The sequence below is a fragment of the Antennarius striatus genome, chromosome 19 (genome assembly GCF_040054535.1).
Source record: "Antennarius striatus isolate MH-2024 chromosome 19, ASM4005453v1, whole genome shotgun sequence".
Classification (NCBI taxonomy): Eukaryota; Metazoa; Chordata; class Actinopteri; order Lophiiformes; family Antennariidae; genus Antennarius; species Antennarius striatus.
This window is the reverse complement of record NC_090794.1, coordinates 17,368,804-17,396,778: the sequence shown is the minus strand read 5'-3', so window position 1 is coordinate 17,396,778 and position 27,975 is coordinate 17,368,804. Positions and strand designations below refer to the sequence as shown.

At 42.9% G+C, this 27,975-nt stretch overlaps 3 protein-coding genes across 4 annotated transcripts in view; all 3 read left to right on the top strand.

Moving 5' to 3' along the window:
- Window positions 1–837: 837 nt before the first annotated feature.
- On the top strand, window positions 838–13,630 carry amd1 (adenosylmethionine decarboxylase 1). Of its 2 annotated transcripts, XM_068342043.1 has the most exons (10): window positions 838–1,142; window positions 7,419–7,505; window positions 7,686–7,796; window positions 7,880–8,006; window positions 8,138–8,240; window positions 9,092–9,134; window positions 9,328–9,472; window positions 10,030–10,122; window positions 10,206–10,361; window positions 11,573–13,630. In XM_068342043.1, exons 1-10 carry the CDS (start codon window positions 1,030–1,032, stop codon window positions 11,714–11,716), a joined length of 1,122 nt encoding a protein of 373 aa, XP_068198144.1. In that variant the 5' UTR covers window positions 838–1,029; the 3' UTR covers window positions 11,717–13,630. The 2 variants fall into 2 exon arrangements, with proteins under 2 accessions (XP_068198144.1, XP_068198146.1); XM_068342045.1 differs by lacking the exon at window positions 7,686–7,796.
- Window positions 13,631–17,702: 4,072 nt separating this feature from the next.
- On the top strand, window positions 17,703–23,713 carry rpf2 (ribosome production factor 2 homolog). Its single transcript, XM_068342337.1, has 10 exons — window positions 17,703–17,817; window positions 19,150–19,282; window positions 19,390–19,427; window positions 19,607–19,646; window positions 19,731–19,812; window positions 21,074–21,150; window positions 21,324–21,423; window positions 21,514–21,616; window positions 21,706–21,850; window positions 22,697–23,713. Exons 1-10 carry the CDS (start codon window positions 17,795–17,797, stop codon window positions 22,880–22,882), a joined length of 927 nt encoding a protein of 308 aa, XP_068198438.1. The 5' UTR covers window positions 17,703–17,794; the 3' UTR covers window positions 22,883–23,713.
- Window positions 23,714–24,678: 965 nt separating this feature from the next.
- slc16a10 (solute carrier family 16 member 10) overlaps window positions 24,679–27,975 on the top strand; it is a 29,939-nt gene continuing 26,642 nt past the window's right edge. Inside the window, exon 1 of the mRNA XM_068342823.1 lies at window positions 24,679–25,187. Coding sequence (XP_068198924.1) covers window positions 24,851–25,187 — 337 coding nt within the window. The 5' untranslated portion in view covers window positions 24,679–24,850. The remainder of the gene's footprint in view (window positions 25,188–27,975) is intronic.

Sequence of the window (27,975 nt, the reverse complement as noted above, 5' to 3'; positions counted from 1 at the left end):
TAATTGGTGCGCAAGGCTCGCTGGGTAAGATAGTTCTTTTAATGTGGCGCCGCTGTGCGACAACTGGTAAACGGAGATTCAGCGAACTACAACCCGCGTTTCTCTCTTTAGTAGGTTACCTTTTGCGTTCTCACGACCGAGCTTCACAAATGCAGGATAGTTTGATTTTCTTAGATAAAAGTAAATAGAAATTTTATGTATGTATGTATTTATGTATGTGACCCTTTAATTTAATTTCATAGTACATGGTATACACAATTATTATGCCATTATTAGTTCTAAAATAGAAATTATTTTCATATAAGTATGTATGTATATAGTGTTCATATATAAACTACATATATATACATTGTATATATAATATATAATGGAATTATATATATATATATATATATATATATATATATATATATATATATATATATATATCCCCAAAATAAATAATTTTATTATTTTCCATTAAAAATAATGAAATTATATACTGTATATATACAGTATATAATTTCATTATTTTTAATGAAAACTGCTCATAACTTCTTTTTATTTGTAACAGGCTCTTTTAATATATTCTTATTCTACGTGTAATACATTTTAATGATAATTTACAGTGTCATGATATGTAATTCACTAAATATGTTAAAACGACCATAACACGCCGCCTTTAGGCTGTTAAAAAACCAACGTCACGTGAAGAATTTATTATGACGTAATGTCCTTAAGCCAATCGCTGACCACAATCTAGAACCGTACGAATTGATTGGCCGAGCTGTCGCGTGACGTATTCGGAGAGGTCTATATAAAGCCAAAGCGCTTTTTCTGAGTGCTGTTCACAGTATGGCCGGCGATATTAGCTAGCACTCGCTTACGGTATTCTCTGCAAAAGGGAAGACGGTAACTCAAGAAAACAAACACCTGGATTGCTTAAAGGACCGAAACTAAATAAAAAATAATAATAGTTCGAAGAGCGATTAGTTAAACTTTAAACGTTGCAACCGACGTTTAATTTTTTTTTGTCGGGTGTCTTGTCCCATGATGGAAGATAACGGTGCACATTTCTTCGAGGGGACTGAGAAACTGCTGGAGGTGTGGTTCTCCCGGCGCGATGAGTCCAAAGGAACCGGGGACCTCCGGACCATCCCAAGGTTTGTTCACCTCCGGTGTCTCAGGTGTCGTTCGCTTCAGGCATGTGGCGAGACGCCGGCCACATGCTTCACTGCCTGGCTTCCCATTCATTTCATTCATGGCCTGTAAAGGGTTAGATGTGGTTAAATCTCCTTTTCCAGAGGTAATACTAACCCGTATTCGGCCTGATTTCGGTAACTGAGTGGAGATCTAAATCCTGACAACATAACTCTTAACAATTGGTTTACATCGTCACTAAAAAATGGCCACCTATTCCTTAAACGGTGGCACCTGATCGCTGAGTCCTGTGTTCTTCACCGATGAATTGGTTGAATGGTTTATCCCCAGCTGTGCCACCCGTCACCTGTGATCGGTTGTGGTTCCTGAGTGTTGTGTGTTGGCTTTTAAGTCCTTTTGACATGTTGGGTGTTTTCCAGCTAGCTCCGGCTAGTATCTGGGAGTGAACGCGTTAATATTCATCCGCCTCTTGTTGCTTTCTATGGAGTCTTGTCCTTCCTAGGATGTTCTGCTCCACTTTAGTCCATCTTTAGGCGGGCTTTGGCCTCCACCCCATCGGTCCCCCCTCCCCATGTCGGTGCTGATACATCTATGAATACATTAGCGCCATAGCAGTGGTGAAATAGTGCTGAAACGCTAATTGTGCTATATTTACACAGTGACAGACTGTAAAAATGGCGTTCTGGTCACTGTTCTTGCTCGTTACTGAAGGAGGGGGATCAGTGACCGTGTAAGCAGGCGGTCATCCGTCGAAATGTGTGTTTACTCGACACCGGCCACGAACACACTCCTCCGTACTGGAGGAGTTGGTGAGGGGGCAGACGGTGCCTTACAGACGGTGCCTTACAGACGGTGCCTTACAGATGGTGCCTTACAGCAGAGGAGCGGCTGTTGCCTTCGTGACTACGATGACGTAGCAGTCAATAGAAACCAGACCGGTAGCGAGTTTATGGGGGGCGTTCTGTGACCCAATAGCATTTTTTTTTACTGTTTTATCCTCTTGTTTGTCTAAAGGAGTGACCCAGACTGGGACTCACGCAAACGCGGCGGGCTAAGACTCGTGGGAGCTCCTGAAGAATCGCATGTAGCCCTACTTCCGGTCACGTTTCGAGCTGCGTAGACACGCCCCCGCCGGTTGCTCTGATTGGTTTACAATGTTGCCTTCCTCGTTGGCGTTTTAAAACTGCCTTCACGGGAGCGGGACCTGGATGATGGGGCGTTCAGGGACCTGCTGTGAATGGTTAAAAACACAACGGACCTTCTCCCCAGTTCAGCACCACTGTGTGCCCATCGAGGAGTGAGGAGCATGGGTTACGAACACGAAGGAGCAGACATGTGCTTATAATTGTTTTAGTGAGACATGTTTATATTGATTAAAATTTCATGGACTCATGTTAAGTTGGTTAAATAAGGAACGGCTGTTTACTTTTCAGCTCAAGAGGAGTGTACCTGAAGGTATTTTGTAGGTGTTCTCTAAATAATGAAGTTACTTTAAACACAGCCGATCTAAATAAACTAGACTACTCAAGGGCAAAGTTTACAAGTAAAAGTAAGAAGTCCAGAATCCAGTCCTCCTCCCCTACATGAGCCCCTTGTTCAACACTCAACATGGGATTGCTGGTATGTTCTACCCGTGTCTATGTGGGTTCCCTCCAGGTTGTCTCGCTTCCTCCCGCCACCAAAAACATGCAACATGGGTGACCTGGAAATTGTAAATTGACCATAGGTGTGAATGAGGGTGCAAGTGGATCGGTTGTTTTTCAATATAGGGTGTGACCGGGTCATCATTGTAAATGAGAACTGGTTCTCTTACCTGGTTAAATAAAATAAAACCCCCCGGCAAAGCAAATGCGATGATTGAGCCAACATCACTGTTAACCCTTGTTCATTCGTTCATTCTCTCATTCAGTTAATAAGAGAATGTTTTATATTAGTGCAATCTTGCCAGTCATTTTGACAAATCATTTTTGTCCTTGGTCTTTTTCTCAAAATTTACTGCTGCAGTCCAAGTGGAAACTTCACCTGGTCCAGATTTGTCCCGCATATCATCAAGTAATGACCATGAACTAAACTTTGACACTGGTTCTGCTTGTTGTAAGCTTCAGGTGTAATTAGACCTGTGCTGCGGGTGGCTTCATTAACCAAGTTAAGTCTGTCTGGAAAGTGTGTGGCCAGTGGAGTGCATGAGGAGAGTCATTAATTCAGTCAGTGGATCAGTGCGACTGGATGTCAGCCAGCATTCAAATAAGTCCACAACGGCATCTGATTCATAGAAGTGAAACGCTCACGTTTCCCCAGAGCTCAACGGCAGCTCCAAGTCTGCTGCTCGAGACTGCCCAACGCTGGGCCTGAAGGTGTGGCTTTGCACTTAAATATTACTAATTCTTCTGATATTCATCCATTCATTTTCCAAACCCGCTTCTTCTGCTGCCACAGGTCCCGGGGTTGCTGGAGCCTATCCCAAGCAGACTTTTGGCGTGAGGCAGGGTACACTCCAGGCGCGATGCCAGTGCACTACAGAGCCTCATAGAGGCAGACATACAAGCAGGCACACAAACACACATTCAAGCAATTGGAAGCCAGCCAATTCACCTAAAGTGCATGTTTTTAGAGGTGGTAAGACGCAAAGAACCCAGAGAGAACCCACGCAGAGAACATACAAACTCCGCAAAGAGTGGGAATCAAACCGGGAACCTCTGCGCTACCCACTGCTTCACCGTGTCGCCCTTCTTTTTACGTTTTTGACATTAAACTACATATATTTTCTTCATCTCCGGCTCTGGTCTTCAAGCTTAAATTTATCTCCAAATTCCTGAAATTCCAGGAATGGTATCTTGACGAGCCGTTCCTCTGGTCCTTTCCTGGAGGCCTCTTTCTCTGAAGAAAATCTCATCCTGCTCTACCACCACAAATAGCTTGTGGTGTCCATTTCACACTGAAACGGGATCTGACCATGGCTTCACTACCGTCAACCTTCTGGTATGAAGCTTGGTAGCCAGCAGGTTGTCGACTCTGATGTAATATTTCTAAATGTGAAAAAAGATCTGTACCTGTTTGAATCGTCATTGTGCTTGAAGGAAAGAGACAATGTGATTTATAGTAATTCACTGTTTTATGGTCATTTTTAATGGTTGATTTGTACCATATCAACACATTTTGACTAAGAGATCAGGGGGTTGTAATAATCAATGTACCACAGTCTTGTGCTTAAACCCAAGATAGACGGTCATAGTTCTCTTGTCACATAGGGATAACTAATCCCCGATTAATTATTGAATAAAAACACTGTTCCACTCAAATGAGAGTCCCACTGTTGGCACATTATTCTTGCTGTTGTGAATGTTTCCAGATTAATGGAAGCCATTTAAACGATGATGTAAAATAGTTGCTGCGTCATGCAACCATGCAATTATATATACGGAAAGACCTCAGTTTCAGTGCCTGAGTACAAATACATACACTTGTGTGATTCGTTGCTGAAGGGAAACGTGACGCCGTCCCGTTCTGTAAAGGTGTAGGTAGGTTGAGTCATAGAACAGACAGTCATCAGCAAATGTGCGTGTGATGGCACAGGAGTAGTGATCTCTGGTGAAATGTGTGTGATGGGTAGCTGAATGGGAAATGTAATTAACCAGCCAGCGTTTAGACGGCGCCCTGTTGTAACCTATTTAGCCAGAGCCGCTGCTGCTGGTCGCCAGTACCTCCTCTCGTCACTGAGGCACAGGGCTTGTTCAGGGGTTCCCCAGAAAAGGCTCCCGATTCATGCTGCCCCGTCCATCTCACAGGGGGGTGAACTATGCAACGTTAGCTGCTGGCAAATTCCCCATTGAGGGCCGCCTCCTCGCGCTCTTTCTCTACGCGCCCAGGCTGCGCCGCGCTTCCTGCTGGATGCTCTGAACGGGTCCAGGTCGCCCTTCCAAGGTTGTCATGAGAATGTGACGCAGCTGCATTTGCACTGCAGCTGTCTTTGGCTGCTGGTGGGGGCGGGGGGGTTGGCCGCAGCACGAGCAGCCTTCCTGTCATGGAGGAGAGTGCTGCTGACTGCGTAGTCCACCCTGACCTGTCAGTATCGGTTTGCCAGGGACGTGAACATGTGGCAAGAGTCACATGACCCTGTAGCGTCTTTACACACAGCAAATACCTTATCGCTCGGCGTGGCTTAGAATCTGGGATCGGGGGCATTTGTCATCGTAACCTCCCTCATCTGGCACAGGGAGCTAGTCACATGATTTACTAAATTTGCTGCAGTGAGAGTGTGTGCGTGGGTGTGTGTGTGTGTGTGTGTGTGTGTTGCCGTTTCAACAATAGAAGCCGTCCTGAAGAAGAGATAGGATTTCTGGCCCACAACCAAGAGTTCTAAATTAGTTTCATTAATTATTTTTGAATATTCAGAGTCATCAAACCATAAATCTAACAAGATATGTGCAATGAGAATTTCAAGCAGAAATAATCCATAATCTGTCTGCACTCATGTGATTTTCTACCCGATGGTACAGATGACACTGAGGCACAGCCCTGTGTTGCTGAACTAATCGGACATCTTAGGATTGTGTGTCTCCTGCTAAGCAGCTGTACCCAAACTAGTGCACTTCCTTAGTTATTGCGATCAGGTTTCTCACGTCTTGTTTGGTTATGGCTTCATTTCTGGTGAACTGGCTGCTGGATTTTAAAAAAAACCCAACAACATTGAACCCAACCTTGAAAAACCTGTTTTTCAAAGTCTCTCCTGAAATCAACCCGATTGTCAGTAAATACAATATTTTTAAGGCGCACCCAACTAGAAGGCACACATTCAGTGAATTACCTATTCTAAAACCTTTTTATATACGAGACGCACTGGGTCATAAGGTGCATCTGATTATAAGGCACACCCTCAATAAATGGCCAATTCTAATTATTTTTATATATATGTGTGTGTGTGTGTGTGTATATATGTACATGTATAAGGGCTGTCACTTTAACACGTTATTTAGATTATTATTAAATAATTACGCTGCAAATTAACGCACTATAAAAACTAATGCAATTAATCGTGAGTGGCACGTCAGTGCGCAAGCATTTGTCCCATTGAGGGACCCGTAGGCTGCAGTGACGTCACTTCCTACCTGCTCCACTAGTCTAAAGCAGGGTGACTGACAACAGAGATGGACGCGACACAGGAGAGCGAGGCAAGACCACTGGGACCTTTGGCAGGAAAGTTTATCTCTAAAAAGAACAAAGACGGACTATCAACAAAAACGCAATGATTCTGCCCCGTAGACCCTCCGTCAGTCTGCCCCAGGGCAGATGTGGCTACACACGTAGTTACCACCACCAAGTATGAAGGAGGAGAGAATGAATAATGGATCCCATGTAAAGCGTCTTTGAGTGTCCAGAAAAGCGCTATAGAAATCTAATCCATTATTATTATTATTATTATTATTATTATATTATTACTTGTGCCTTTTGTAAAAGAGAATCTTCACATCACTGAAGCAGCTCCAGCCTAACGTATCATTTAAATGTAAAACATGTGGAGGACACAGAGTTGAACATTCTCTTACCCTATAAAGGAAAAGCCTGTTGACATCTTACTATTTAGTTTCCTTATCTAGAGACATGTTCTACTATTCATGGTGAATTGCTGTATTGAGTCAGCTTTATATTCATTCTGATTGAGAGTCTGCTTCTGTGCCTGTTTGAGACTCAGCCTTATTTTATGTCTAATTGTATTTATTTTATTTAACTGTATTCGTATTACATTTTTCAGAAATGCACCTGGCCTCATTGGTTTTCTGATGTTCTTGGCCTTTTTTCTTTTGAATTTCATTAATAAAGCACACTTAACTAATAAAAATGTGGATTTCAAATCTTCTCTTCTTGGTGTATTCTATTGATTAGTCATGCATTACAATTTTGTAATGTCCTACAATTCACATTCTTTATTTGGGGGCCTTCAGTAGGTATGAGATTAAAGTGAGATTAATTAATTAATTACAAATCCTGTAATTTAGATTAAATTTTTTTAATCAGCTGACAGCACTAGTATATACTGTATGTATATGTGTGTGTATATATGCATATATATGAGTGTGTGTGTGTGTGTGTATATGTATGTATTACAGTATATGTGTACTGTCGGTATTTGAGGGAATGAAAGGCTTTTGGGTATTTGCCTTGTAGTGCGGAAAATACTGTAACTTGCGTTCTAGTGTGTAAATATTTGTCTCTTTACACATACCTCATGTCGATGTGAAATGAATTTGACATCTGAAACTAATTGTCTTTTTCTCTGTTAGGTTTGAGTGGGACAAACTCTTGGAGAATGTGCATTGTTTGATCATAAGTGTGACAAAGTCTGACAAGCAGGAAGCTTATATACTGAGGTGAGTGTTTGTCCTGCTCTGCCTTCGTGCCGATTAGACAGGTCACCTGTAAGCTGCTCGGGCGGCGGTGAGTCAGCCGCGGACACACAGGTCGTCTTACGTAACCACAGCTCAAGCTTTGCATTCAAATGTCAGGAGAGCCTGCTCCAGCAGTGTTTAGAGCGCTGGTGGTCTCTGTAGAACTGGAGACCAGTTGGCAGCAGCTGAGTCCAGTGAGATGTGTCTGCCGCTCCAGTCGTGGCCCATTAAAAACTGTAATCACAGCAGCGCAAACATCGACCCCCCCACCTGGTGTGTGTAACTTTTGAAATTACAGGTTAATAGATGATCCAGTGGAACTTCAGCTCACGTCTGGCACGTTCTTTCTTTCACAGCGAGAGTAGCATGTTTGTCTCCAAGAGACGTTTCATTTTGAAGACATGCGGGACCACCCTCTTACTGCAAGCACTGGTGCCTCTGTTGAACCTCGCCAGGGAGTACTGCGGCTTTGACGCCATAGAGGTCAGACTAACACGGCATGTAGTATGTCTGTAAAAACATCACGTACACACACACAGGCAGCTAAGATGTAATTACAAAATCATAGTGTCGTTACCCTTTATCTGATCTTTTTGCTGCTTTATATTTCACAGAATTTCTTCTACTCCCGCAAGAACTTTATGAAGCCGACCCATCAGGAGTTCCCTCATCGAAACTTCCAGGAAGAAGTGGATTTTCTTGGCCAGATTTTTCCAAGTACGTAGTTTGTAATATCACCTCCACCTGTATCATGGACCTAGTTTATGTTAATTTTTGCCTGAAACATTTTACACTATAGTAGTTCCTCCAGATATAAGCTGCTGGATATACGAGTTTTTTGAGATAAGAGCCGTCGCTCTGTCCATATTTTTGTTCGACTTATGAGCAAAATCTGAGATACGAGTCGTGCTTCAGGACACCACCGCTAGTTGGCGGATGGATACGACATCCGTGAGACCGGATCTTGTTCTCATTGGTGGAATTAAAAATTTAGCTCGTGTGTTCTCGTAACTTGTGTTTTTCATTCTTTATAATTGTTAAAGTGTTATTTAATTATACACAGGTAAAGTCTGGATTGGTTGATAAAGATGTTTTTTGTTTTTTCATAATTTAGGAGATTTTGGGCTTCTTTTTTTTACGAGGCTGGAACAGATTAAAGTGATTTTACTTCTTTTAAATGGAGAAATGTTGCTTGACTTACGAGCTCAGTCACAGAATGGCTTCAACTCGTATCTCCAGGTTCCGCTGTATTTGTAAGAATGATTCTTGGCGTATTGAGTTTTGCACGAGTGTACGACATAGTTTTGCTTTTTTATATAATGTCCCGTCAATGAGCAAAAGCATTTATTGTTCATAAGAGGTGGTCATCACACCAGTTCCACCCATAGTAACAACCCTCAACACATCGATGAGACTTCATGAAGATCAACAACACCTTCTCATATTTCCACGCCGTTACCCCTCCATAAGTGGTTTATTAAGCAGAACTAGGATGTGTGAGTTGGTTTGAGAAATGAAATTTGAGCTGGTCTTACTGATCTACTGAAACAAACCTGTCTCTCCTCCAGATGGTGCCTCCTACTGTATGGGACGTTTGAACTCTGACTGCTGGTGAGCATCACAGTTCGTATTTTTGTCGTAGACTTGGTTTTATTTTGTGTCTCATAACGACGTCAGGGTGCATGAATGTTTTCTGCATGAGAATCTGATGTTTTCACATTCAGCTTTTATCACACAGGATGTCTGCAGTAGGAGTAAGGATGGATGGTTTGATGTGTCCCTGCCCCCCCCCCCCCCCCCACAGGTACCTGTTCACCCTGGACCTACCAGAGTACTGGGAGAACAAGCATGCAGATCAGACGCTGGAAGTTCTGATGAGTGACCTCTCTCCAGCCATTATGGACCAGTTCTACATGAAAGATGGTGTTTCTGCAAGTGATGTCACTCGTGTATGTACATGTTCATAAACGTTTAAATTACCGTAAATAATGAGATAAATATTTTGTCGCTATATCCCGGAATTCTGTTTTTCATGGGTGTTCCTGGAACGCATGAACCGCGAGGAACGGGGGATCACTGTACATTATTGATAAATTGAAACTGCTAAGCTACCAAAACCGACAAAAACCTAATGGTGTGATGTTAAGAGGACGCTGCTCATTAAGTCGACACACATTGGATTCACATTTGGTATCAAATTTAGGAAAATGTAGGTTTTTCTGCTGGTGATGTTTATTTTGGTGTATTATCCACCACAACTTAAAGGCTGATCGGTAAAAATATTGTCTGACCTTAAACTGATGAGTTTGGGGACCCTTGAGTTAAACACTTTGTTTAAACGTCTACTATGCAGATGACTCTTTACTTAATTTGTCCAAATAATGTTTTTTTTTGTTTTTCCATGAATGGTATCAAATCTTCACAATTTGTTATCAGAAATATCAAACGTGATTGATCTGGAGTCGGCTTTGAATTTGTGAGCGTATCTTTTCTTGTCTTCTCACAGATGAGTGGAATTTGTGACCTGATACCAGGTTCTGTGATCGACGCCACAATGTTCAACCCTTGTGGATACTCAATGAATGGAATGAAGGCAGATGTGAGTGTGTCCCTGCGATGGGGGGGTGGGGGGAAATGACTAACAGTGCACACACTCGCTCATCGCTGTGATTCCTCCCCCAGGGAACTTACTGGACCATCCACATCACCCCAGAGCCGGAGTTCTCGTACGTGAGCTTCGAAACCAACCTGTCCCAGACGTCGTACGATGATCTGGTCAGGAAGGTGGTCGGGGTGTTCAAGCCAGGAAAATTTATGACGACTCTTTTTGTCAACCAGGTATGTTCTGTGAAGTACAGGGGTACCTCTGCACTTAATTTGGTTCTTCCAGAACCAATTCATTTGGTTCTGGAAGAAATTACGTAAGTAGAGACACGTTTTCCATGCAAATGCCCTAATCTGTTCCAAGCCCCCAAAATTCAGACATAAATGTTTTATAAAGCATAAAGATGCATCAAAACATGTAACAAATACATGTTACGACTAGATTATTACACAATAAATGAGAGTTGTGCATAATGTAAAAAACAAAGAATAATAATGACTGTCATTTACCTTTTAACTGCTGTCCTCATTGTTTTCTGCCCTCTTTGGTTCATGCCCTCTTGCCCCCCCATGAACAACAGAGTGAATTCCAGTCCTCCTTCTGAACTTCTCCAACCACCCACACGACGCCTTAAACTCCTTAAACTTCCTTTAGTTTTAATAACGTGGTGATTGTAGATGCATTACGGACATATTCTTTGGAGAGATCAACCAAACGCATCCCTTTTTCAGGCTTTTCTATCATCTCTTCCTTTGTTTGTACGGACAAAAAAAACTCTTTTCTTCGTCTTTTCTTTTCCTCTTTTCTCCGTCACTTTCTTGGGGTCCATAGTGAATACTCTAAAAGTTAATATATTTACGTAAAACTATCAGAACACCTCACCAGGGGAGGGCTGAATGAACACCTATCTAGCTCCACACAGAGGTCCCTCTCAGCCAATGGGATGCCAGGATGCTAGGTAATAGCCAATGGCAGTGCAGCTATTAGAATGGTGCGTTCAGGAACCTGTGGGAGCTTCGATTAGATACTTTATTAATCCCGGAGGAAATTGTATATATCCACTGCTCAGGCATTACATAACAAATAATACTGGATAAACACCAGGAGAAAAAGAAACACTGACATCACAGGACATACAAGACACACACTACACTAACAGACACATGCAGCACATGAGTATCAGCCCATACTGTACTTTTACCTTTCATAACTCTGAATTTCTTCCGTAACTAGAGGCAATATTTTCCTGTTGAGGCGTTTGGTCAGTAGAGACATTGGTCAGTAGAGACATTGGTCAGTAGAGACATTGGTCAGTAGAGACATTGGTCAGTAGAGACATTGGTCAGTAGAAACATTGGTCAGTAGAGGTACGACTGTATTCAAATGCTTTTAGCTCAGTGTGAGTTGGTTACTCATACCTGTTTGGTGTCATCCTCCTCTGCAGCGCTCCAAATGTCGCAGCGTCTTCTCTTCTGCCCAGAAAGTGGACGGCTACAAGCGCCTCGACCACCAGTTGGCTCAATTCAACGATTACAATTTTGTCTTCACAAGTTACGCCCAGAGCTGCAAGCAGAACCAGCAGAGCTGAGATTTCAGGATGAAGAAGAGGCGTAAAAAGAAAGGCGGCTGCTCCGGGCTTTACCCCCCCCCAGTTGAGATCTTGCCATCGTCTTCCCTCCACCTCTCCTGTTGTCGTTCTGACGCGGCCGCCCGCCCCGGTTTCTCCTCCACTTTGAGTTGTTTGCATTGTTGTACCTGTGATTTAAACCTCTTGCATGAAAGCTCTTTTCTTCGTTTAGATATTCTCGCTCACTCTTGCTGTGATCTTGAAGTGCATGTAGAGGAATTAAACATCTGTGACGAGTACACCGGTCCCTTCCTGCAGGTGTCCCCCCTCATCCCCCACAGACAAGGCTTCCGCCCCCATTAGGCTGGGGGGGGGGGGCCCTGACATGCTCAGCCCGATTCCTCCACTTTGTCCAAAATGTCCTTCCGATGTCATCTCTGGTATTTTTGAGTGCACTTTAAAACAAAAACAAACCCTGTTTGGTACGGCGGGAAGGGCCGTCCTTCCGTCTGGAGTCTGATTGAATGTATTAGTCGTGATAAGCTCTTTGGCCTTTCCAACCGTAGCGTCGCTGGGACGTCCAGTTCGTCTGGAATGAACGCCATACCGCCCACGTGTCCCGCTATTCGATTAAAACGTCGCCAGCTTTATTCCGTCGATGTGCTGCACTAAAGAAGATGCTTCTTTTTTCTTTTCTTTTTTTTTTTTTTTTTGCTGGGCTGTGAAGCGGACGCGACACCCTGGTCGTTTCATTCAATCCCCCCCCCCCCCCTTGACAATCATAGTTCTCATGTGTTTCTAATATTGACGAGCTTTTTAAAGTCTGGAAATGAATCGTTTCAGACGCTCTCTGAGCAGCGGGAGGCTTCCATCCCATACATACCAGTCATATCCAGCAACCAGTTGATGGAAACCGCCCAAGTGAAGGCAAAAGAGGTCGGGTAACGCCCCCCCCCCGCCTATTGAATGTACACGTCTCTAGAGAAAAGCCTGGACCGGTTTTTGAGCTGACTGTATGACTCCAGGAGAGCAAACCCTCCTCACACACACACACACACACACACACACACACAACAGAGCTGACAATGACCCCTGGTGACCAGTCATTGTCCAGCAGGTCTGCCAGAGTCAGACGCTGATCAGCTGACCCCCCCCCCCCACCAGAGCCATGACGGGGGAGGAGAGGCGGGCCTTCCTGGCTGTGCCTCCCTCTCTCTGAATGGGATATAATGAATCAGACTCTTTTTGCTGAGTTGCCCAGCAAAGCATTTTTCTTCTTCCAACATAATATCCATCCTGGCTCTGTCTCTTTCCGCCCCCATACAGAAATGTGTGGGCAACACAATGGAGGCCCCTCCGTTCTGAGCATGCCAGGGTGACCCCGGATCATTCCACATGTAACCGCTGCATAACCACCAACTTTTATTAAATTTATTGTGTCCAGACACTTTTTGCTGTGAACCGGTATGAAATGTGACTCCACAAGCAGTTCCTTTTGTTTCGGATCTGTGCTCTTTGTTCCGCCCGAGGGGGGAGAAGCCTGTGACACTATGGTGCACGTGACTACTACTAGTGCTGTGTTGCTTGACAGTTTAGTGTAGCGCCGTCTCTTCCTCCTTTTTTGTCGGTAGGCCCATTATTCGCCTCGTTTTACAGTGGAAAGACGTGTCCAACTGCATTCAGTGATAAACAATCGTTTTGGGTCCTTTCATGAAATCACATGACCGTTCTTTAAGTACAACTTAAGCCCCCGTTGGTGTTGATCATTTCCACTTTTACTTTTTTATACACTGAATTCAATGCATTTTTGCAGTAGAACAGAAATAGATTTTTATATCAAGATATTTTGTATCTTTGCTGCGGACCAATATTCACCCCCCCCCCCCTTATCCAAACATTTTTAGTTGTTCAAAACACCGTTTAAGAAAAAAAGAAGTGTGTTCTGATGTTGGATGATCTTTTCAAAGCTGGTTGAATGTCGTTGCATTTAAGGGGAAGTGGAACCCCCCCCCCCGGGTGAGAGGGTGCAGTTGCAGTTTGTATCGGGATGTACTGACAGAGGAACTTTGCTGTTCAAATTCTTCCTTTTGCTGTTCTTTGAATGGTCAAGGTGTGCTAAATATATCTGTACTACGAGCTTGATGCTTTATTAAAAGATCAATATCTGTGCAGCTGCTGTGTTCTTGGTCTGTTTGTCCAGAGCCGCTAGCAAAGAGTGTGTGAACTGACATTTCAGGAAACAAAAAGTAAAATGGGACTCCATAAATCTATATAAAGAGCAAACAGGCCAATGATCATCCTCCGTTTCTGCTGATTATCAGTGAAACGAGTCATTTACAAAGAAACCATCAGCAGAGGCAGCATTTCTAAGAACTGGATGTGTGATTGGTTGTTCCTTAATATGGCCTGAGATGACCCGGTGTCCTGTCCAGGGTGTCCACAGCTGGGTTAGGCCCTACATAGGATAAGCTTTGAAGAAATTAATGAATTGATTGAAGTTCTAAATTGAGTCAGAAGTGAAAAATTAAAAAGAAATTTAAAGTGTGATAAAAAGTTCATGTGTGATCCAAAGATATAACTTCTATAAAACCTGCTGCACCTGATCGTATCAGGTTAGTAGGTCTGTCGCTTCTTAATACAGCGCTCAACGCAAAACATGCACAAATGAAACTAGAACCAATCAGTCACAGACCACAACATCCCTCGACACCCCTGATTCCCTGATTTCAAAATTTTACCCTGACCTACTGTCATTGATCAAAGCACTAGCTTTGATCTAAGGTCTTACTCACACTGACCTTCTACGTCTTTCTAATCCGGAACCTGAGTGTACAAAAGTTGAAATTTGACCTTGACCTAGTTTTCTCAAGGTCATCATCCCATTTTCACCCCCTTTGCTGCCTTTGTTTCATCTCTATCTGCAACGGTTGTGAAGATATTTGGTGGACGAATGGACGAACACTGACGATTGAAGTGGGACGTAAAACTAATAACCAGCATCATGAGTAATTAAGACCAAAAAACAGGCTTTGTTCTGACTGAAATGTGAACAAGGTTCAACTTTGTGACCTCAGGTTGAGAAGCAGAACGTACCTCAACATCAACTTGTTTTATCATTAACAGTTTTCTGTTTAAATTGGTTATGGAACCATTTGAACTGGTTTGTAGTTGTAAGTCCCCCCAAAGTATCACAATAGTTGGAGTTTCTTTGCACATTTATAATTTAAGGGTTGGTCCATCAGGACAGGTGCTGTTCAGGCTCCTGTGAGCGTCTCCTCACCGTCAAATCTCAGAGGTTGTCTGCTTCATCTGCAGTAACTGATGTCCCCAGTAGGTGGCATCAATTTTACATTCCATAATTTACAAATTTTTAATTTCTGTCTTTTAGCATAAACTGGAACAAAAATGACTTGAAGTTGTTAAACAGTGACAGAACGCTGTTGAGGTACCCACACCCCTGCATGTTGCCACAGAAAGTGTTCACCCCCACTAAATGACAATCGATATGTGAACACATTGACAAGAGCCGGAAAAACCCAGCCCTGGTGACCCCTCGGGGTCATGTGAGTCTTAGATGATATAGCTGCTTTTTTTTTTTTGTGTTTTTTTTTTAAATGACAAGTCTGCTGTTTTTGGATCAGTATTTTCTGATTCATTTAATACAACTTTATACATAAGTTTGTTGATGCCACGTTTCCTTTTAACCTCGTGATTGCAGAATAAAGGATGAACAGCTGTGGCTCTTGCCACTGCGTTAAAGCTGAATATTTACATTTGAAAAAAGTCTTCTGAAGAAATGCAGCAATGACTGATTCTTATGTGTTTGGGTGTGTGTTGATGAATTACATGTTGTGATGTAATGCCAGAGTGCAAATAAAGGGTCTTACCTAATGTTGAGCTTCAGCTGGAGGACTTCCAGACCAGAGGACTGACCACCGGGATTAAAGTCCAGCCTCTGAGAGCTGGCTGGGACCGTCCTGGATTTACATGACATGACAAACCGCTCCTGCATGCTGTCAGGAGTCTGTGTGTTATTAGTGATTAGGTTATTAGATCAATCTCATAATCTCTAATAACCTGTACGTACTGTACAGTACATACAAACAGATGTTTGGTGGGTTTGTGAAGATACCTCTGTCTGGTCCTTACCAGAAGAACAAATTTACTGTTCTTTTTTTTAAAATTGATAACACCTCAATATTTCTGAAGAATCAAAGTAAATAGTTAACACCTCAATGTAGGAATTAAAAGGTTGATGTGAATAGGTAAAATTAAGAATGAGTGAAAGGTCCAGAACTTTAATAAGTCAAGTTTGTTCTTGATGTTAGCACGTGTTACAGGTTACAGTTGAATTACTCTTGGTTACGGTGGAATTTAAAGACAGTTAAACTTCACAGCTACCCCCAGCTTACACTAACACAAATATAATATAATTGAATGATGATGAATATAATTGAAGGCACCATCTTTCAGATTTTTTAAAACTCATTTAAAAAACACACTTTATGTCAACAGAATTTTGACTGACAGTATGTACGACACCTAATGCTCAAAGCATGATTATTTCTGTCTTGCTTATTCTCCAAATTACTTTATTTTTTATTTGATGTAATATTGTTGAGAGTAAATGACCATTGAAATGCACCGTGTCAGACAGAGTCAGCAACTCCAGAGCCCTGCAGGAGACAGTCTTGTCCAGTCCAGGGGACATGGTCAAGTAGTACAAGTACATAAGGATGTACTTTGACAATAAAGTGGACATCATTACTTTGTGAAGAGGCTGAGGTCCTTAAAGTGTGCTGGATGATGCTGGGGGTGTTCTTTCAGTCTGTGGGGGCCATTTTGTGCTGTTGTGTGCTCAAGCAGCAGGTTGAAGGTTGCAGACATCGACAGACTAATCAAACTGATGATGCTGAAGAAGGTTGACGACACTACAGCCATGCAGCTGGACTCTCTGACAATGATACTGGGCAGGGTAATGTTTTCCAGGCTGCAAGGAATGCTGGGTAATGTGTCCTGGCAGTACTTTCAGCAGAGGACTCCTGCAATCACCAAGCACCACAGAGCACCATAGGAAGACACTCATGCCCATAGCCATCACACTGCCCCCCTCACCCCCAAACAATCAATATACTGGCTTGCACAGCATTATTATCAGTTATATAAATCAAATGTTCATGTTAATGCACATAAAAGGTGAATTTTTTGCACATTTACATTCTGAAGTTTCTGAATCTGTACCTTTAACCACCACACATATTTTTTTGCTTATATGTTTATCTGTTAGCAACTATATACAATTTTTTTTTGCTTTTACTTTTAGTGGAGGGGTCATTTTTATATTTTTAATTTTTTTTTAATTTTATATAATGGTTTGATCCCCGAAGGGAAATTAAGAAAGCACACTCTAGCTACTGATTACAAACGCATGCATACATATTTGTGAGTACAGGCCCCTGTATCACACACACACACAAAGGGGCCTGTAGGCATGCAGGGGAGGTAGAGTGGCAGGCAGCTCCTTCTTGGTGCGCCTCAAATGAGCAATTTGTAAAGGGGACGGCACCTTGCTCAAGGGTGCCTCGGCAGTGCTCCGGAGATGAGCTGACACCTCCCACTGTTAGCTCACCTCCGGGTATTTTTGGGGGGGCGGGAGCGGGAATCGAACCGCCGATCTTAAATCATAGGACGACCCGCTCTACCGCCCGCTTTACCACTGAGCCACTGCCGCCCCATATGTAATATAATTTCCAAGCTAGGTGACCGAATTTACATATATTTTAAGGTAGTTTATCATTTAAAATTTCTAATATAACAGAATATTAATGGAATAAACAACGGATTCATTCATTCGTTCGCTGAAGTGCAAATTATAATACTGCACTGTAATTATTTTTTGCCTATAGCGTCACTAGTAAACGGGTGCAGTACAGTTTATGACCGTAGGTGGCGATAATTCACCTAAAGCAGGATGTGAACGACGAGTAAATCCACCAAAGAAGATCCACCTCCAATGTTGTCTTCCGCCCTGTGGACTCACGTGGATCCGACCATCGTGCGTGACCCTGCTGCTAACACGAATTAAAGTATAGACACGAAATGACGCAGATGGACGGGATAGTGTGAGTTTGAAAACATTTTAAGTGTTTTATGTGTACTTTCTGAAGTGGTAGTTTGTTCATGTTTGGTGCGGCTGGCTAACATTATTCAGACTATTAGCATAGCATAGCGGCTGTCAGCTAACAACGACATGCATTAACGGATTTGAAGATCAATCTAACTATGGGAATATTTTCCATTTAATATTTTATTGATTCCTTGTTATACATTAAAGTCATTAAAGTTTCACTATTGATAATTATTTCCGCTGTGTTATCCGTTGTCAGGTGTCAGGACTTTCACTATTGATGCAAGAACCGTAATAATTTTATTATAATGTTCTATTAAGGAATGAAAGCAAGCACTATTACAATGGAATCATCTAACTAGTAAATGGAAGTACATCTACCTTTTGAAAATGGAAAAGAGAGGTTCTTATGTCTTGTTTTAAATGAATTGAGAGGAAAAGTGAAGGTCTTTATAAGAAGTAAATAATTTTTTACTTTGATGTGGAGATAAGGTGACTGTAGAACCTTTTTTTTTCCAGACTTGCTAATTAATAATTCTATGTAGCATGATAAACATGAGGAAACTGTCCAGCAAGTATAAAGTGTCACATCCCTAAAGCCTGTTTAGGTGGAACTGAGGGATTTCTTTACCTGTTTCGTATATTCCCATTTATTTTATAAAGTATAACAATAAGTCAAATCATTCAAGCTTAATTATACCATAACATCAGATCACAACAAGACAGTGTAAACCTATGGGGAGGAAATGTATGTTAAAGTCCACAAGTGCATTTTTTACCAACAGGGTCCTTGAGGTCTTTGTGAGTTTTCAGATATTTAATCTGATCCCAGGTTACTGATTTAACAATGTTTTTGTCAGGATGGAGATCAGTGTTGTGTGTCTCACTTCTCTTCGTGTATCTGCTGCTGAGTGTGTCAGCGACTCCCATTGCTCTGTCTGACAGGCAGTCCGGGAGTGACGGAGATCCTCTCTGATTCTATTTTAAAACCCATCTTACGAAAATGCTTACGGTATATCATGTTTTATACTTTGGTTATACCATGAAATCAGGAATGGCTGCAGCTCTACTACAAATATTTAATTTTAAAACATTCTAGTGATAAATAGGGATGTGCACAAGGTCTCTTCTCTGACAGATATTATATTTATCCAGCATTAATATTAAGGCTCATACAATAACAGCATACAGTCACCTTTATGCTGCCACACATTTTTTTTATCAATCGCTGTCTTATTCTGATTACAGCCTCCAGTTTTGCTGTTTTACTCATCGTCTGCAGCAACCGCAGGTGTTCATCACATATTGTGTTTGTTTTTATCCTCAGAAAACCCAAGACAAAGCGCTCCAAGCGTTTCCTAGAGAGCAGAGCTCCTAAACTGATCGAGGGTGTGAAGACTGCCATGATCATGAAAGGAGGCAACACCAGTCTGTCTGTCACCCAGGCTCTCAAAGACATAGTGAGTCACCTGGTGCTGCTTTGTGTAACCAGGACCAACAAGAAGAGTGTGTTTCTCAGACTTAACACAAAGTCAAATGTTGAGTTCAGTTTTTATTTTCCCTACAGTATGCCCTGAAGAAGCCCAACGCCGTGTTGTACAAGAAGTAAGTGATTTACACTTGGAAATAAAAGAATAGCTTTCGTTTAGCTTTATTTTTTTTATTTTATAGGAAAATATTTGATGATCACATTTACAACATATACTGAAAAATGTGCTCTACTTGCAGTATATACAGCGTACTAAAGAGGTGTGTGTGTGTGTCTGTGCTTTTCTGATTGTTAGAAAAAATATAACACGGCCGTTTGAAGACTCCACATCGCTGGTAAGAAACACAACAGACACATCCTGTGTTAAACAAACATATCCCAACGTGATCCACATTAATGCCATCATGGTGTTTTCCCAGGAGTTTTTTTCCAAGAAGTCCGACTGCTCTCTTTTTCTTTTTGGCTCCCATAACAAGAAAAGGCCCAACAACCTCATATTTGGTGAGTGCTTTTCTTTATACATCTCTGGGTTTGTTATTACAGTAATCCCTCGCTTACTCAAGCTCAAGATACACGGCTTCACTACAATTTAGTAGGTAGTCATGTGATAGTATACGCGCATGCTATTGGCTGACAGCATCCGGATGTGCGCTGCGTTGTGAGAGTCACGGAACGCAGCACACATCCATGTATTAAAGAAACAATTAAAACGCTTTAAACAATCTAAGAGTGTGGGAAAAGGTCATACAGATAGAAGGTGGTTTAATATCAGTATGGGGAGGGGTCATAAATGTTTAAATTACAGTAAATATTTCAATAAATTGTCGTTGTATCGCGGAATTTCATTATTTGCGGATAGTCCTGGAACGCGTTAACCGCAAGTAATGAGGGATTACTGTATTTAGAAACGGAAGGAAATTTTTTTGAATAACGCCAGTCCATTGCGTTTGACATGACTAGCATTAACTCTTTGGCTGCCAGCCATTTTCAGAGCAGAGTTCCTCATACTGCCAGGATTTTGGAGCGTTTTGACTGATCATTCAAGGCCCACAGAATATTGAGTTCTATGATTATATACACAGAGAAACTATTAAAAGAAAGTGTAGACTCTGTTCATTCATCAGGAATTTAAATCAGCATTACAGCGCGGGTGTTTCCACCAAAAACGTCCATTCATAGCCAAATAACATAGACTTTTACGCCAATATTTTTAGCTTTAGTGACATCTCAAACATCTCAACAGTTGCTGACTTCTATATAACAACAATAGTGAACAGTGAATCTACTGAGCTCCACAGCAGCTCTCTGTGGTGTACAGGTTACGGTGATGGGATGTGGATTGAAGCTCCATCCGTTCATCCTGTGATTTAGCATGAAATAGTCTCTGGATGAGACTGATTCGTCCCCCCTCCCACAGAAGCACGTAACTGACATCTATAGACATCAGTGACTTTAAAATGTCCTATTTATTTAGCCCAGTTTGTGTAATCTGTATGGAGGACATTCTGATTTGGAAGTAATTGTGAGTCTGGGTGGACGTAAAGCCCAGGAATTGTCCACAGAAAGACAAAGAAGTGCTGAGGCTCTAACCACATGTTCTCCGCGAGGAACAGAAGTGTCCCTGTAATGGTTTCAAACACCAACCTGATTAAAATTGCTGCCATGTTAATGATAATGTAATAAATGAGATGGAGAAGAAAACCTTCTGTCCCGTTAGCAGCTGTGCTTTCCTTCTGAATATTTTATTTCTTTTTGTTTGCAGGTCGTCTGTTTGACTTCCACGTCCTCGATATGATTGAACTTGGAATTGAGAAATATGTTTCTCTGACTGATATTAAGGTAAATGTTGCCATTGTTCTGTTTTCTGAATGGTTGTTATTCAGAGAGTTGAAGGGTTTTGTTTTTTTTAAATCTGGTTTGATCTCAGCTATGAATTGCCAGAAAATGGGGTCCAATTCGATCCAATTTTCCCCCTACTGTCGAAAAACCCAAATCTGTTTTCTCTGTTGCAGGTCAGCAAATGTCCTGAGGGAACTAAACCAATGCTGGTGTTTGCAGGGGAGGCCTTTGACACTGACAGTGACCACAAACGTCTAAAGAGTCTGTTTATAGGTATGATTTAATTCAGTGAATGTTCTTGTTTGAAATAGTACGTTATTAATATAATAATACTCCTTGCCACGTCTTTGACCCGCCCTATAGATTTCTTCAGAGGTCCTACGGTGTCTGCAGTGCGTCTGGCGGGGTTGGAACACATTCTGCACTTCACAGCTGTCGATGGTAAAATCTACATGCGCAGCTACAGGTACAGACTTCAAATTAACTAGAAAATGTACGATTAACGGTTGGTCGATGGATTACAAATCATTGAAAGATTAATGTTTATCACTTCAGGTGTCTCTTGAAGAAGTCCGGGTGCCGCACACCTCGGATCGAACTGGAGGAAATTGGGCCATCATTTGACTTTGTGCTCAGAAGAACACACCTGGCATCAGATGACTTGTACAAGTTAGCTCACAGACAGCCAAAGGCTCTGAAGGTAAGACTCATCCAGACAGAATTCCTGGACATGTGTCTCAGCTTTCCTATGAAATGAGTGAGGTGCACCCTGGGAAAATGTTGGAGCATCATCGGGTGTCTTTATGTAGCGTGTTGGTTGGTTTGTCCAGATGGTGGTGCCAGAGTACAGACCATAGTGCCGGTCACTTCACACTCTTATCAAAATGACATTCTTTCTAGCCTCAGAAAAAAAAAAGCCCTCAGTTTACTCATATGTCTGAAATGTATGAATGGTATCATTATGATAAACGATAAAATGTATTTTTAGATTGAACCCAGACGCTATCTGGGAGCGTTTCCAATGCAAACAGGTCCTGGGTGACGGGACAGGCTAACAGCAGGTAATTAAGAGGATATCGATGACCGTGAAGGTCAGTATGGTGCCATCAAGGCTCCACCCTGGAGCTGGGATCGGGGCTCGTATGCGAGCCTCTGGTGGCCGGGGCAGAAAGAATAATGTGGGCTTGTGAGAGAGGTTGATCCACCCACAGCTTGGGCTCTGGAACCCAACCCCCCGTGACGGGCTGAACTCTAAGTGTCTCTGCGCCTTGGGGTCTCACTGTCGTTTCGGCTACGGGCCAAACAGCAGCGCAGAAGATATTCTTGGACTTCCTGTGTGTGAGTTCTGTCCTGTTATTGGGTCGTATCGTCCGTAACAAACACTTTGTTTGAGCACAGGGATGCCCCTTAGAGCACATGACACCAGGACACCCCAGGCCGGAGGTCGATGATCGACCTTGTTGTCGTGTCAGCTTCTGCAGCGATGCGGTCGCTGGATAGATCTCCTTCATGTTGTCCTTCATGTTTGTGGCTTTCTCTGTTACAGGCCAAGAAGAAGAAGAACATTTCCCATGATGCCTTTGGCACCAAGCTGGGACGGGTTCACATGCAGAAGCAGGATCTGTCTAAGCTGCACACCCGCAAGATGAAGGGCTTGAGGAAGAGGAAGGGAGACGTGGTGGTTGAAGACCAAGCTGGACGGGCGCCCAAAGTGGCCAAAGCGGAGAGCTGAGGGCTCTTTTCTCCAGATTCACGCCCACATGGACTTCCTGCTGTCGGTCGCTCTATCACGTTGGTACCGGACCGTCCCCTTCTTCACGAGACTGACCGTGTGCTCGTCATGTTTCACTGCATGGACATCATGTGACCAGCCTCCAGGCAACGACCAGGAAGGCCTCTCCTGACCGCGGTTGGGTTCTTTCCATGTGCCGTTCAAATGGGTCTTTAATCTGGGAAAACATCAGACAAAAGTCGAGTACAACAAACATTAAAGTTGTAAGACGAGTTTCAGTAATTGCTTTCATCCCCAAGTTGAAATATGTTATAAAACAAAAGTAAATAGACATTTTTTTAAAAACTAAAGTTGCTGTTGGTGTCATTTTTTATATTTTCAACTCCTGCCTTCTTTGTGTTTGTGTCCCCATGATCGCCTCAGTCACCCTCAGTCTCTTTTTGTTTCATATCCTTTTGGAACTGCGTTAAAAAAATTCCAATATTTCTTTCATTTCCACAGGTAAGTCACGTGTTTTCTTTTTCAAGCCAGTTTTAAGTGAATTTTTACTAAAATGACTTTCGGGCGGAGGAGACATTGATCAGATCAGATGTTTTCATTGATTACCTGACTGATTTTCATGACACCTGTTAAACAGCTGAAACCTCAGGTGACACTGGGACACGTTTCGTGTTTGGAGCGCCTTGATGGGTTTATGCCCTGACCCTCTGTCTCCTGTTTATCAAATGTTTAGAGCCGTCTTCAGGCTATTTAACTACAATTAATGTAATTACTGACATTCAAGAGTTTGCTAGATGAATTATACCCGATAAATAAAGGGTTATCTCCCCGGTAGTGTTTCCTTTGTTTCCTTTGATTTGTTACATCCGGCTTCAAAGCGGTGATGTCTTGTAATCGTCAGTGTTCGTCTGTCCGTCCACCAAATATCTTCACAACCGTTCAGATAGAAAGATGAAACAAAAAGCACGTTACTCAGGCGGCAACGGGGATGAAGATGAGATGATGACCTTGAGAAAACTAGGTCAAGGTTAAATTCCAACTTTAGTACACTCAGGAACCGGATAAAGAGAGAAAGACGAGGGAGAAGGCCAGTGTGAGTAAGACCATAGATCAAAACAGGTCAGGGTAAAATTTTGAATTCAGGGGGCGTCGCAGGATGTTGCAGTCTCTGACTGCCTTGGTTCTAGTTTCTGTCTGCAGTAGGATTACTCCAAAAACCAGCTCATGGATTTGCATGTAAGTAGTTACTAAATGGAATTTGGACTATGGTTTGATTTATCTTGGATTAGGGTTCGATTATTTTAAGAGGGCTGTTGTTCTACTTGTTGTTCTACTTGGCCCAGATATCTGCTCGTCTGGTTTTCTAGTGTTCCCCTCTAGGAATGACTTGTTCTAAAAACAACAACCACCTGTTAGGGATCTTTGTAACTTTCCGTGTTCCCTGACTGGTGACATCCTCATCATTGATCTGTTCTTGGTGTTTCTGCGTGAATCAGACGCGCCTTTTGCGCGTCCGGCCACGTGCGCGCCTGGAAGTGGGTATTTTTAGCGGGAAATAAACCCTGAATGAACGAGCTGACAAAATACATTTAGAGGTTAAAAAAAAAAAAATTCTCCTCAACATTATTGATACTCCTCTCTCACAACGTGAACACCGTTAATAAATCAATATCTTATCTTTTTTTAAATCTCGTGGTCGTCACGGATGTGCGGGTGTCCAATCAGCGGCAGGACTCCCCGGAGCCCCGCCTCGGCGGGTTGTGTATATATATCATTTTGCAACAGCTGGTAAATAACTAACTGTTGGATGAAATGCAGCACAACCCTACCAGGAACCGCAGTGTGTCTTCAGAGGATGTCACTTTATCCTGACCGGAGAGCCAGTGTTTGATTTTCTCGTCGCCCATCCACAGGACGCGCACATCCCAGCCGCCCCCCCCCCTCACACACCCCAGACCTGACATAAACATGACGGAGGGGGAAGATAAACCCACGGGTGACCCAGCCGCCACCGGCCCGGAGCTCACCGACGCGCCGGACAGCGAGAGGCAGCTGGAGGACGAGGACAAGAAGGAGAACGGGGACAGCCGAGCGGCCGTCCCGCCGCAGAGCGCGGCTCCGGGAGGCGCGGAGGAGGAGGTGGCGTTCGTCCACCCGGAGGGAGGCTGGGGATGGGTGGTCATGGTGGCCTCCATGTGGTGCAACGGCTCCGTGTTCGGGATCCAGAACGCGTTCGGCATTCTCTTCCTGTCCCTCCTGCGTGAGTTCGGCTCCGAACATGACGAGGACCTCCGCTTCAGGACAGGTGAGGGACGCGGCGCAGACGCGGCGCGCAGACGCGGCGCGCAGACGCGGCGCAGACGCGGCGCGCAGACGCGCCACCGCGGCGCGCAAATCTAACGATTCAGCGCCAAGTTTCCCCTTTAGGGAATGGATGTTTGGGAATGTCTTCCCTTCTTGTCTCTCTATTTTTATATTCTTGATGGGTTATTTTTCTACTTTCTATGAGCTGGTGCCTCCTGACCAAACGGAAGATGCTGAACACAATAAATTTAATTTTTCTTCTAGTTTTCATAAACTAGAATGAACTTTACTGTCCCTCTAAGGGATCCATAAAGTTCTACTCTACTCTTCTCAAGCGAGACGGGTTCTTTACATCATTTTGCTCAAGGGTAACGTCACACGACACTGTGCGCGGAAGGGAGTTGAACCGGTGACCTCCTCACGCCACATCTCCCCACACCGCTTCACACTTTTCTGTCTTCTTATTGTTTTGCTTTTTAAGAGAGAATGATTGGATTTTGGAGGTCATGTAAACTAAACGGGGTTTTTATTTGCTGACGTCAGGCGGTGTGACGCGTGATGCCCCCCTGGGGCTGTGGGGGGGGGGGGGTAATAAGACATGACAGTTGTAGCGTGTGAAGTGGGAACAGAACAAATGTCATTAACACGGAACTACCTCGACCCACTCCCACTCGTGTAAACACGTGGAACACCCCCCCCCCTAGCAGTCTTTAAGGAGATCGACGTGTCCGTTAGACACGTGGATCACCGTTAGCCTTGAGGGTTGATCATTGGTCAGATATGAAATATGAACATTAGGGCGCACCAATCAGAGGCAGAGGGGGGCGGGTCTTAGCCAGTAAATAAATCTCCTGCATTTCAGCAAGTTACCTGCCTTAAGGTAAGTCATCTGGTATCACCGTGTCCTCATCTCAATTATTAAAGAATTAAAATACCACCAGACAAAAACCCTCAAGCTCTGTTACCGTGGAAACGTGTTTCCGTGTCTTCTACTGAATGCAGACGTGATCAGACAGCAGTGACGGGCCGTGCATTTCACACCTAGGCCTTCAGTGAGCTTCTCTTTAGTCAAACGTGAATAAATACATACCATAATACTGTAAGCGGCTCCCATCAATGTAGTGCTCAGGACTGACGTGTTTATAACTTCTCTGAAATGGGACAAAAAACAGCGTCAGACCCACTTTTATTGTCAGTGACACAGAAGAACCCCGTGGTCACACCTGTTATAGACGTCACAGAACAAAACCACTGAAATGACCTTCATTAAAGTAGAGACACAAAATACAGAATTTTTTTTAGTATATTTGTCATTTTATTTTGTTATAATTGATTTGATATAAATGAAATTGAATTACAAGAACATTAAATATGAAAACTTAGATAAATTAAATACTTGTACTCACCGGCTTATTTAAACACAAAATCCGTTGTCCTTTCTTTCCTCTAGAACACTCCGTTACCTAGAACAGGTTAGCTAGAACAGGTTAGCTAGAACAGGTTAGCTAGAACAGGGGTCGGACCCTCGTCTCACTGGAGCTTCTCTTCAAATGTACAGCTGCATAGCGTCGTCTTCTCAGAGTGAGTATCCAATCACAGGACACGTACATGTCAGGACAAGGTGGGCTAGCTAGCAGGTCCTAGAAGGCCAACTCGCGATCTGATTGGCTGTCGCATCTGTCTATTAACTATATATTCCCATTTTCTCACAGTGCAGGCAGACCTGGATTCAATTCTGATTGGATAAAACCTCTCTAACCCAAAAATAGAACACTGACCCAGTGTTGGCCTATGTCATATTATATCCCAATGTATAATTATATATTCAGACATATATTTGAATATATTTATTTAAGAAAAATACATTTAGCTATAATTAACTTTTATAATAAAATCATGATTTCTGGTTATGTTAGACCAGCAGAGAAGGCCCTGCCGGCCCTGACCACCCACCACTGTTACACAGTGAATTACAGAATCTGGAGGTAGAAACACATCAGAGACCAGACGTGGAACTAAAAACCACTGAGAATTGGTTTCAAATTGCAGAAGTAATTCAAGGCAAACACAGAAACATGAAACAAATGTATTCCTTTCTATTCTGCACTGAGAGAAGCCACACAGTGTTGTCTGAAGGAACCCGCAAATGCTTGTTCTCTGATCAAAGGCAGATTAGAGCGATGAATGGGCAACGTTTATGAAACTAGTGTGGTGTTTACATCAGCTACAGCTGGTCTGAAGTCAGTTAGTGGAAATACATGTTTGGGGAGATTGGAGTCAAAGAAAAAGTAAAATCCTTCTGTATTCAGTTGTGTGTGTGTGTGTGTGTGTGTGTGTGTGTGTGTGTGTGTGTGTGTGTGTGTGTGTGTGTGTGTGTGTGTGTGTGTGTGTGTGTGTGTGTGTGTGTGATACATGGTCTCAGTCCATGATTTCTGAACTCCTGGAACGCTGTGCTGCGATTACAACCATGTGTTGCTGGTGTGTCTGTTGGATGATGGATCTGTAAATGTATAAAACTGTCAGAAAACTTTTCATTTTTTGCTCCGTTTAAATCACGACCTTGAAGTTCAACTGCGTGTAGAAAAACATGATGAAGAATCTCGATAAGTGGGAGGTAAAGTTTTAGGGTCCACTTTTTCCACTAAAATTATAAAGACAATCTGCAGTTAAAGGAAGAGAACAATCATCTGTGGTGAAATGAATGATAAATTCAAAACGACAGACTTGTCGAGTTGAAATCATGATTTTAAGAGGCTCCACATTAAAGTTGGAGCCATTTCTACACTTTT

Excerpts from the sequence above, each read along its gene's own strand:
- amd1 (XM_068342043.1), top strand. The coding sequence starts at position 1,030 with ATGATGGAAGATAACGGTGCACATTTCTTCGAGGGGACTGAGAAACTG. Across the intron at positions 1,143-7,418 it reads GACCTCCGGACCATCCCAAG|GTTTGAGTGGGACAAACTCT; the intron begins GTTTGTTCACCT and ends TTTCTCTGTTAG. Across the intron at positions 7,797-7,879 it reads AACATCGACCCCCCCACCTG|CGAGAGTAGCATGTTTGTCT; the intron begins GTGTGTGTAACT and ends TTTCTTTCACAG.
- rpf2 (XM_068342337.1), top strand. The coding sequence starts at position 17,795 with ATGACGCAGATGGACGGGATAGT. Across the intron at positions 19,647-19,730 it reads TTGAAGACTCCACATCGCTG|GAGTTTTTTTCCAAGAAGTC; the intron begins GTAAGAAACACA and ends GTGTTTTCCCAG. Across the intron at positions 19,813-21,073 it reads GCCCAACAACCTCATATTTG|GTCGTCTGTTTGACTTCCAC; the intron begins GTGAGTGCTTTT and ends TTTTGTTTGCAG.